The sequence below is a fragment of the Neolamprologus multifasciatus genome, chromosome 17, assembly GCF_963576455.1.
Source record: "Neolamprologus multifasciatus chromosome 17, fNeoMul1.2, whole genome shotgun sequence".
NCBI lineage: Eukaryota > Metazoa > Chordata > Actinopteri > Cichliformes > Cichlidae > Neolamprologus > Neolamprologus multifasciatus.
The window spans coordinates 14,693,837-14,704,961 of record NC_140455.1 but is presented as its reverse complement, the minus strand read 5'-3'; the positions used below and the strand labels follow the sequence as shown (position 1 = coordinate 14,704,961).

General features: G+C 44.8%; 1 protein-coding gene across 1 annotated transcript; it reads right to left on the bottom strand.

Moving 5' to 3' along the window:
* Positions 1-29: 29 nt before the first annotated feature.
* Positions 30-9,908, bottom strand: stil (STIL centriolar assembly protein). Its single transcript, XM_085137119.1, has 16 exons — positions 9,207-9,908; positions 8,284-8,391; positions 7,822-7,937; positions 7,531-7,706; positions 6,963-7,210; positions 6,804-6,887; positions 6,397-6,483; positions 6,184-6,325; positions 6,001-6,104; positions 5,797-5,905; positions 4,486-5,214; positions 4,161-4,263; positions 3,857-4,076; positions 3,514-3,589; positions 2,410-2,687; positions 30-1,147 (listed from the first exon to the last, which is right to left on the bottom strand). The coding sequence occupies exons 1-16, from the start codon at positions 9,269-9,271 to the stop codon at positions 571-573; spliced, it is 3,222 nt and encodes a 1,073-aa protein (XP_084993245.1). The 5' UTR covers positions 9,272-9,908; the 3' UTR covers positions 30-570.
* Between the last annotated feature and the right edge of the window lie 1,217 nt (positions 9,909-11,125).

Below are 11,125 nucleotides of genomic sequence, written 5' to 3'. Positions count from 1 at the left end.
TCTGAAGTAAGCAACACCATCAGCTGCAGTTTTAATAGAATTTCCTGGGAAAATTTTATTTGTGGATTCATAAATACTAAAACAAATTGTTCATGAGACATTTTACAGAAGAGGAAAATATGACACAAAAAGTCCATCAAACACACAAATCTGATCAACTCAATAGACTATTAGTTCATTAACACACTGAGCACACCATTCAAACTTTAATGGTTTTTAAAAAGAAACCAGGTCTCCAGTAAAAAAAAAATCGTATTAGCAACAATCCTGAGCTCCTTGAGCAAAGCAAATTCCACTTTAAGTTTAAGAGGTTTGTTTAGTCTGGTTTACACGGTGTCATAAGAGTTTGGGCAGCTATCTTAAATAGTTTAGCCTCCAGCATTTTTCTGCATCCCAGAGAATTGCTAGGACTAAAGACGGCAAATTTCCAGTGACAGCCAGTGTCCATGGAAACCAGGACGTCTATCAGACCAGCTGAGAGTACCTAGGACACACCAGGCTTCAACTATTTATAAAAGCTTAGTGCATATTACAGTTCAATGTGGGGTTGCTTTACTGGTGATGTGGGCATCAGAAGAGTTTGGGCAGCTGTCTCAAGCGGCTCAGGTCCAGGATGTTTCCCAGTGATCCCTCTGTCTGACGGAGGTTTGCCCTGACAAAAGATGGCTGCCTGTTGGAATGGTTCTTTTTGTCACTGGTATGTGGTTCAGTGTGGTTGGCTAATAGCTGCATTTTGGGGCGCAAATCCTGGATCAGCTGACTCTGTGGGAGGAACCTCGCATTCACAGCTTCTGTCGGGGGCTCACGATCTGATGTCTCCTGAACTCCCACCTCCTTTTGCTCCACCTCATCTTCGCCATCCTCTTCCTCGATCAACCCATACTTTCTCATGTACTTTCTGGTGGCCAGAGACATGTTACTAGGTGATGGCAGAGAATCACTGGTGGAGGAGGGAGTGAGACTAGAATGAGGAATGTGGCCTCCCAAGGACAGCCTGCTGAGCTGAGAGTCACTCAAGTAGTGCAGGGCAATGGCGTTGGCCTCCAGGCTCAGATCCACGCTGCCTCCTGGACACAGAGCGCTGGCTGTCGGCTCAGAAACACTCAGTCTAGAAAGTACTGCTGCCGGGTTGATGCTGGCCAGAGTGCTGACAGTACACAGAGAGAAAACAGTCATAACATCGACTATGAACTTGTTGTGCAGACGCATTACATTCCAACACTGACAGGATAAAGTGTAGCAGCATAGTTAAGATAACGCAGACCTTTCATCTACCTTAGTGAAATGCAAATTCCTTGATAACTTGTGTCTTATCTGATTTAGGCTGTGCATTTGAGAGTTACACAGGGGAGTCAGGCATCTCTGATTTGTTGCCTTCAATTTCAGAGTACACAGTGTGTCCAGAGTTGTATGTAGTGATGAATGTAACACTGTAAAAAAGCCAATCAACCTCAGTGGGAGTAGAGTTTAGGTAGCTGTTCTGCACATGGCGTTTAAGAACATAACAGTAAAAAAGTAATCATATCCCTAAAATGACACAGAGCTTTCAGAAAGATATCTACTGCAATTCAATTTATTCCCCACTGCTTTGTAATGCATTACTGTAAAATTCAATTTGACTAGAAAATCTTTAGAAGAAAAATAAAACAGTGCTTTCAAGGAATATTGTTAAATGTTCAGTTTCCATGCCATACATCAGAACAAGATGGACCATGTGATTCAAGTGGTGAGATCACTTAAATTTCGAGAGAAGCTAACGGAGTCTAATGATAGAATAAATGCCATGCTGAGGCAGACATTTTCAACATTTACATGGACATTTAAAAAAAACAAAACAACCCACCTACAATAGTCATTTACTAACATGGGAAAGAGACCTAATGTTTATTAATCCACATTTCACCATTTTACTCTTTTTTTGCAGTTGACGATGTCATATTGTTCTTTGTGATATATTTGTTTTTAATAATCAGGAGGAAAGAAGCAGCAGAGAGGCGTATAAGACTGAAACTCTGCTTCCTGGTCCCAACACTGAATAGTCACATTTTAGGGGGGTTTAATAAATTTAGACAGATTTCTAGAAATGAGAGCAGCTTCATCCAAAGTGGGATGAATGCCATCTCTCCAAACAAGATCAGGTTTTTCCTGGAAACTTCCCAATTATCTGTGAAACAGACATTTTTTCCGTACACCACTCAGAGAGTTAGCAATTTCAGGTCTGATTGGGGAGGGGACCAGAGAAAACTTCACTGAAATCTGGATTCTGGATCTGGACCTGTACCTAAGTTCAAGCAGCAGTCTGTAGTACAGTTGAGCAGGCTGCAGTAGGAGCCTGCAGCTCTAGATGAGTATTACTTTCATGTTTAAGGGTGGCGCACACACATATCCGTGTGTGAGGCGTTTCAGTACCTGGCAGTTTCCACAGCTTTCCGATGGTTTTTGCCAGACTCTGTCAGAACTTCTTCGTCCACGTGGACTCCGAGCTGCTGCAGCTGCCGCAGTGTAGCGCTGACCACCGGGTCTTCTACTGGACTCTGCTGCTGCTGCTTCTTGCTGGATGAAGAGGACGACAAGGACGGGAAGGACTGAGAACAATCAGAAACTGCTGACAGACTCCTCGTCCTCCCGGATTCGTCCTCCACTTCCTGTTTGCTAGGTGACTCCTGAAGACGACTGGTGAGTTGAGTCTGAGACACAGAGCAAAAGTAATTATCTTTAAATGACATGCACAGGTCTGTCCTTTGTACCCAGAGAACAAATGAACCCTGTGTTAATTCATTCTGACCAATGGAAAGGAAAAAAAAATTGGAATTAAAATGTAATGATACACAATCTTTGTGTTTTAGGTTACTTTTACTGAACAGTGATGTCCTTTGATTGATCCTTGTGGGGGTTTTTCTGTTAATGTTTGACATATTATGTTTTCATCAGGAGGAGGAGGAGAGAAAAAAAAATCAAGGAATTCTGTACAATGAATCCAAAACGCTGCCCTACATCAGTGACTGGCAACGCTTCCCCAGCAGTGGGCAGTGTAAAGTATATGCAGCCTAGAGCATTCGTACCTGTGCTGCTGTGTACCTGTGCATTAAAGCAGACTTTAAATACATTATCTTTCCCTGCTGGTAATGAAACTTCTGTGTGCATGTCTATTTAACGTGTTAGGAAGGCAAAGGGTGAAAGTGGACACAGTCTCTATTACACGTTTTGCTGTGATATTGGTTTGAAAGATGTCTGCAACATGGCTTCTCTCTGACTCTGGAGGCTTAACCCTTTCTGGATTCAACAGGTGAACACATTTTTCTAAAGGGACCGGTACTTCTGTAACGTCATTCTACTCAGCGCAGCAGTTAAAGCGCTTTTTACCAAAAGTCTCATTCACCCAGTCACAAAGAGATTCATGCAGTGCTTTCTGGAAAGGAAGGGTCTATTCCTGTCATTCTGACTGCAGAGTCAAACTGTTACCTTTTATTAGACCTGGCATCAAACAGGTTTGCAGATACTATTTTGTCTCACCATGAGGTTGTGGTAGAAGGTGTGCTGTTCCTCTGTTGGTTTGTACATGCTGAGACTTTCTCCCAGAACTGGACTGCTGATGTGGAAAAGAGCAAAGGCATTGGTGAGATAGCTCCACAACAGCAGTTTAACTTTTCGCTAAACTTCAGTAGCACCACAGGTTTATTCAGTGTCACTGCAAATCAAACCATCAATTTACAAAAAGAAAACCATAAAAGCAGAATTTAAGACCCATTAACTGAGTGGATTTATCTCAGTTGCACGAGGTTATGTCAGTACTTCTGCAGTACAGAGAAATTTGAGCTTAAAATAATTAATTTCTTTAAATGGCACCTGGTCTCACCTGTGCACACCAGGTGGGGAGCAGGGAGCTGAATGACCTCTGTCACTGTCAGCACTACCCGCAGGCCTGATGAGTGATGATGAAGAGTTTGAGGGGCTAGAGGAGGAAGATGAAGGTGGAGGCTTGGGTGTAGACAGGGGCCCAGTAGAGGAGGGAGGGTGCACCTGCTCTTCCTGATGTGAGGTGGACTGTGCAGGACTCCCCCAGAACAGACTAGCACCTGGAAAAAGAGTGATGGGAAAAATGGTGATGATGTGAGCTATAAGCCTCTTCCTGGTGATTTGACTGCTCAGTAAACACTCACCTGTCTCTACGGCGATGCTGGCCACACTCGTGGGTGTGTGTATGTCACCTGGGGACTGGTTAGAGGACTGAAGCTTCTTCTGAGCCTCCAGGAGCATCTGGACCTGCCCGATTATCAGAAAATATTAACTGCAGCAAGGATGCAACCACGTTAAACAGAACTTGTTGAAAATAGCCAGCAATACTATTCACAGAAGCCTTTAAATAGAGCCACAGTTCCAGTTTCAGGCCTCTTCCTGGTTCCCTGTATGCCAATGACGAGTCCTTGCTCTTGTTCATGACGTATATATTCTGGTTGTGTTGTGTGGAAAGAGTACAACTGTTACCTGAGCCTGCAGCAGGCGCAGCTGGTGCTCCTGATGGAGGAGGAGCTGGTAGGTGTCTGGCGGTACAACTCTACCCGCCTGATAACAGCACTGATTCATACAGGAGGGTTGGGAAAGCCAGGGCGGGGGCACAGGGTCTGCTGCTGCATAGGAGTGTGGGAAGGAGGCTGGGGGTCTGCACGGGAAGGAAGGAGTAGGAGGGCGGACAAGTGTGCAGGGAGGAGAGTGGTGGTGGGTGGAGAGGGGAATGGAGGCATCAGGGTTGAGGGGAACTGGGTGGCTGGAGGAGTGTGGAGGTGAAACATGTTGATGAGATGGAGAGGGGGCAGGGCAAGTGAATGATGGAGGAACAGACTGAGTGGTGGAGGCAGGAGGTACAGAAAGAGATGGATGGTTGCTAGGAGGAGGAGGAGGAGGAGCATGGATGAGACTAGAAGGAGAAGGATCATTATGATGGGACACAGGTGAAGCAGCAGGAGGGAGACCTGGGGAGGCAATAATGGCGGTACAGTTGTAGGGATGGTTAGAGCAGCAGTTGCAGGGCTGCTGTGGGTTGGAGTTGGGGTTGGGGGTGCTTTGAAGATAAGGAGGAGTTCTAGGGGCTGAAGAGGAGTTTCCACGTGGATGAGCTGGAGGCTTGCAGGCAGAGGCTGGATTGGGCTGAATGCAGGTGAAGCTGGAGTCAATCAGCAGAGAGAGCTCAGGAACAGATGGCTCCACCCGCCGAGCCTGAAAGGAACAACAGATTACTGCAGAGAGAGACACAGACACACACAGACACACACACACTTTTGACTTTTAACACAACTTTATTTACACCACATTAAAAACAAAGACCACAAAAAAACCCCACCTAGCACAAAGTGTGTGTGTGTGGGGGGGGGGTGGGGGGAGAAGGAAGAAGAAGAAGAAGAAGAAGAAGAAGAAGAAGAAGAACAACAACAACAACAAGAACAACAAGAAGATTTTGTCAGCAAGTTGGAGTGGGCACCAAAAAACTATCATATAAAGTGCACACCCACATTTGAATCAAATGTTTCTATTAACAAGGCTGGGAAAAAGGAGATGAACATGAAACACTGGATTTGCAAGTTGCGTGACGCACAAAAGTAAAATATTCCCAACACCTGAGCCTGAGACATCCTAAGGGCTGGGAAAACTAATGTTAAATCAGCACAGCCACAGAACGGTCAGACCTCACATCTCACACACGTAACATTTTCCACATCTGAGAAAAACATCTCCACACCACCCAAACCACCCCACAGTGTGTTAACGGAAGCGTTGACCCGAGCCCATTCTGTGACTGACCTGGTGAGCTGGAGTATGAGGGCTCGGGGAAGGCCGTGGAGAAAGATCATCATCCTCAACTCCAGAGTCCTGATCAGTGACAGAAAGGGCAGCGGAGGGTGGAGGTGCTCTGAGGGCACAAACAAATCAGCACACGAGCATTAACACACTTTTTAGTCACCACTGCTAATTGTCTGACAAGTTCTAACTAGTTCATTGGCCTGCCTGCTGAAGGAGATCTGAGCTTCTCTGAAGACCTCCAACTTCCTGCTGTGATCCTCTGAAGTCAGCTCCACCTGCAGGGTCTTCCCATCCACCTGCACTGCCTGCTGAGCATACACAGCACAGCTGATCATGAGTGAATGACTGAGGAGGAGGAGCAAGAGTTTAAAACAGGTGCTGTGTTACCTGGTAGAGAGTGGCTGTGTGTGAAGCCGTCAGCAGCTGGCAGTCCAGCTGTGGTCCTGAGCCTCGACAGCGGAAGAACTGAGGAGCTCTGCGAGCGCAACTGAACACAACGAGGAGGAAGAAGCCATCGTCGGACAGCAATCTGAAACACAGCACAGCCGATCAGACATGCGTACACGTCCAATCCACTCCTTTCTGCCACCGTCACCTCACCTGTCCTGGAGGGTGGAGCTGAACATGAATCTCAGACACCAGGCCCACACCTGAGGGTTGTAGATGTGTGTGACTCCACTCAGCCAGCTGTCACGAGACAGGAAGCAGAAAGAAATACCCCCACTTAAGAGAAGCAAAAACATCTGGGCTTACATCTGGACTGTTAGAATTCATCTAAAAAATCTTTCACATCATTTTTTCTCGGTACTCCTACTCGGAGTAGAACATTTCATAAAAAATACAAGTGCCTCTCATTAATAATTAGAAAATTAAAATCAGAATTTCTTAAAATGTGAACAATTTTTAAAAGAACTCATACATCAGTGCTAATCACATCCCAAAAGAACTACCAGGTGATAATTTGGACTCCCCCCCCCCAGGGTTGTCTGATGAGAGGTGAAGCTTACAGTCCGACCAGCGGCAGGCTGGAGGCTTTCGGATCAGACTCAAGCAGCAGGAGCAACTTCCTGGTCTGGTCCATGGTCAGAAACCTGAAAAGAGAACTAAGACGTCAGCAAATGTGATCGGAGGCCGAGACGTGTGGTGATGAACTCTCGCTCTCTCACCCTCTCTGTCGGCTGCTGTCACGCCCCAGTGGTCTGCTTACGTTGGTTAGACTCCTGAACAGAGCAGTCGGGATGATGGGGACACTTCTGACCGACTCCACTTCCACGCTGACAGACGGACTGATGATTGACCAGCTGAGGGTAAACGTTGCAGCATCACTCTGCTCACAGCAGGCCACATGCCCTTTGACCTTTAGCAGCTGAGACAGATCTAGAGTCTGTCGGCTGCTCACAAACTGCTGCAACACCTAAAAACACCAACAGACAGTCAACATAGTTTTGTATTATTGTAGTATTGAGTCTTTACCTTACAATATAAAGTGTCTTAAGGCAACTGTTCTTGTGATTCAGCCAAATCACAAGAACAGCTGAATTGAACACCAGCAGCTGCTATGCTCAACCTAAAACCACATCTGTGTCAGTCTAAGCATGCATATGCCAAGATCATTGTAGTAAGAAGAGTTGATCATGTGCTGCATTCGCTGGGAAATGTTTTGTCTGTGTAATCTTTAGGCAGTTTCAAGTGGCCACTAGAGGAAGTGGAAGGGCTGAAGGGTAACAAACTCACCTTGAAGCAGTGATGGAGCTCGGCCTCTGATTGGACGACAGTCTCAGTCTGAGAGGAGAATAAACAGGGAACCAGGACGTCTCCAGGCAGAGGAGCAGAGGGAACCAGACCCGAGGCTCCGGCCTGATCCCGACCCGGGTCAAAGCGATCTAGGGTGATTGTGATGCCCTCCTCATCTGAACCACAGCAACACACAGAGGACAGACAGCTGGACTAAGGTGCTCGATGCCACAGACACATTTATAAAAGAGCTGAATCAGCATTCAGGATAAGCTGAAGTTAACCTCTGACCTGAATCGACAGAAACCGTTCCCAATAAGAAACAGTGGAGGCGGGGCTTGTTACTGCGACGGGCGTGACGATGCGCCAGACGAAGAGTTTTCTCTAATAGCACCAACCGAGGCTTCCTGCAGAGACACATACCTGATCTGTTGTCACTTAAATATGACAAGATTATAGTAGGTTACATTTGTTATTGATTCAGTGAATAAAATATAAAGTGTAAAAGTCTGTCATGTTTTTATTGCTCTACGTGGTTTAAAAAAAAAGCATCTTATTTTCCTTATTTTCACTCAAATGTGAAAAGTATCCATTCTTACTAAAGATCTTAATAACTTAGTATGCAGTCTTTTCCTTCAGCAGACTTTAGCGCACATTAGCAGACCACAAGCAGTGAGTCTAGATCTCAGCTACAATGTGCTCTCACTACAACAGTGCACAACCAGTTCTATTGATCAGCAAGGAAGCAGTTACCTGTGTGAGCTGAGGTGAAGGTGGAGCTTCTCGCCCATGGGGCTGCTGTCCCACAGAGCTGATCTGGATTTAGGGAAACTCAGTGGTGTCCGAGGGTTCACTGAGTTCCTGTACACCACAAGAGATAAGATGGGGACACTCCAAAGACAGCTTTTGTTATATTTCATAACAAAATGATTCACATTTTAATCAAGTCACAAAAACTTAATCATTAAAGAATGACAAGAAATTTTATTTTTTGTATTCAGAGTCCAAGTGTCAAAGTATATTCTGGTCTTCTTCACTGATGTTGACATAATGTTTTTAAAGAGCTTATTCAATTCACTGTTAAATCTAGGCTAGCTATAGCTCACGGAAACTCACAGATCAGTTCAGTTCAGTTTATATAGAGATATTTAGATGGTAAATTATATAGCACTTTTCTACTCTAAGCAGCCCTCAAAGGGCCTTATACAACTTGCCTCAATCACCATTTTTCTACCTAAGTGCTTTCTATTTAACATTCATACTCCTAGAGTTGCCCAAATGGGAATGGGAGAATGGCATCCATGCTGATTGAGGCTTGGGGAAAAGAGGTCCAGAGGAAACTACAGACTGTGGGTTTTCAGCAGTGTTTTGGCCTGGAAGGAAGACTGTTTGTTGTCGTTACCAAGCCAAGTCAAGTCAACACGAAAGTTACAACCTTCTTCCAGCTCAGAATCTGATCGCCTCCTTCGCTGCTGTCATAAAGGGGAGCACGCGAGGCTCACAGCCTGTGATATAATCCATAACAGACCAAACCACTGCTGAACAGACAGCTTTCATTTCTCTTGTCGTTTTTGGGAGATGGGGGTGGGTTATTAAACTATTACCTGCTGTCAAAGGAACGGGCCCTGTAACGGAGCAGCTTAATGACGACTAGCTGTGTGCTAACATTAACTCACCGAGCTCTCGCAGTCTCCTGGAACATTTCACACGGCAGACCCTGGAGGCTTCGAGGGTAGTTCATCGCTGTTGTCGCTGAAAGAAGAGACTGTGAGCGCTAAATTGAGCCTGTTGTTACCGACTGCTGGGGTATTTGCGTTAGCCTAGCGATCGGGCCATATTAGCGCCCTTGCTACCTGCCTAAACGTAACAAAACTTAACTCTTTGGGAAGGTCACTGAAAGATTAAAAAAAGTTCCAACCTTCCTGGAACAAATATCTTGTCTGTTACTATCTTAGTAAATCAGGCCGTAAACAATCCGTAGAAAACACAGGTCGGCTACAGTTTAATTATGGCGCTGTTTCCCGACTCGACTGGCGGGGCAACAGAATCAGCCAATAGCAAGTTCCGCTGCAGCCACTCTGGCCAATGGCGTGCCGCTTCTTCTTCTTCTAATTCTAACCCTGTCCATCCTGCTCACTCGTAATGAAGATCTGAAAGTCTTCAGCTCTGCCTCCTGTATTTGTGTCAGTGCCACCATGTCCAAACAATACATCATTGCAGGTCTCACTACCATCTTGTAAACCTTCCCTTTCTTTCTTGCTGTCTCTGTCACAAATCAACACTGACACTCGTCTCCACCCACTCCACCTGCCTGCAGTCTCTTCTTCACCTCGCTTGTGCGCTGTTTCTTTAAATGGCCAGCGCGAGGTATCCACCTTCACTACCTCTGCTCCATCATTCACACGTATTTTTTTCTGTCTTCCATTCCTCTGCTATGAAAGAGTATTAGAGCCACATAAGGAAAAAATATTATTCAACATTTCGAGGTTAAGGTCGTAACTCTATTTTGAAAAAAAAAGAAAGAAAGCTGAAATGTGGAGATTACAGTTCTTTACACCCGCTTTAAAATGTCTGGTGTAGATGAGTTAGTGATTTTTTTTTTTTTTTTACATTTTTATTTCCGTCAACCTCTTTAAGTTTACCTTGACCAACAAAAAGCATGGGCTACAAGAGAAAAGTCTGAGCCAGCCAGGTGGTCTCCCTTTAAAAACACATGATCTATGTATGAGAATCTGTTGAATTATTTGTGTGTTCAGCTGTATCATTTTCAAGCACACAAGTAGTTTCCTGGAAAGCAGCACATGGAGGAATTATTTATCAACCTGTTATATGACACCAGTCCAACAGGCTCCTGTGTGAAGCGCAGAAATAAGTTGATTAAAGGTGGATACCACCAAGTTCCTGCACTTCTGGGCTATGTTATCATGTCTTGGGGACAGTGAAACACATCATTCCACACAATTTAAAAAGTCAAACTGGACCAAATTAAAATATATATTTCCATTACTTTGTACTTCCTGTCTTTTATTGTTATTTTTTTCTTTTAATCGTCTTGATCTTGGACTCTGGTACTGTAATTGATGTATTTTCAGATTTCACAGGGCAAGCACTGCTAGCCTTGCTTGCACGGAAAAAACAGGGTTACTACTATACAAAGCATCCCCCTTTTCCCCAGGTTTAAAGGTAAGAGGTGTTATTGTCGAATGAACAGAATAAACTGTGATTTACACCACACAATAAAATTCACTGTCACATACAAGCTAAATCTTCTAAATCCCCCTCAGTTTTCTGGTCAGTATACTCAAAATGTTTTTTAGTGTTTTGTCATTGATGTTGCAGATTCAAAATCAAATATAAAAGTGTTCAGGTGCCCTTTCAGACATATAATCAGTTTGTTTTGTCTGGACAACGCCCACTTTCACAGAGTAAAACGTGTATCCGCTTTTTCCCGTGAATGCGCGTATCTTACTCATAGCAAATCTTCGCTGGAATAGCTCTTCTTTGTTGTTGTATTTTGGGTCCAACCAGCCAATCAACGTACGAGTTTGCCCATGAACGCCCACCAGTTATGCGAGCCGTCCAATCAGCGAGTCCT

Bases quoted from the DNA above. Each gene is read 5' to 3' on its own strand.
- stil (XM_085137119.1), bottom strand. From the start codon at position 9,271: ATGAACTACCCTCGAAGCCTCCAGGGTCTGCCGTGTGAAATGTTCCAG. The intron at 7,938-8,283 runs GTAACTGCTTCC...GTGTCTCTGCAG, and splicing joins CTTCACCTCAGCTCACACAG to GAAGCCTCGGTTGGTGCTAT. The intron at 2,688-3,513 runs GTGAGACAAAAT...TCTGTGTCTCAG, and splicing joins CCTTCTACCACAACCTCATG to ACTCAACTCACCAGTCGTCT.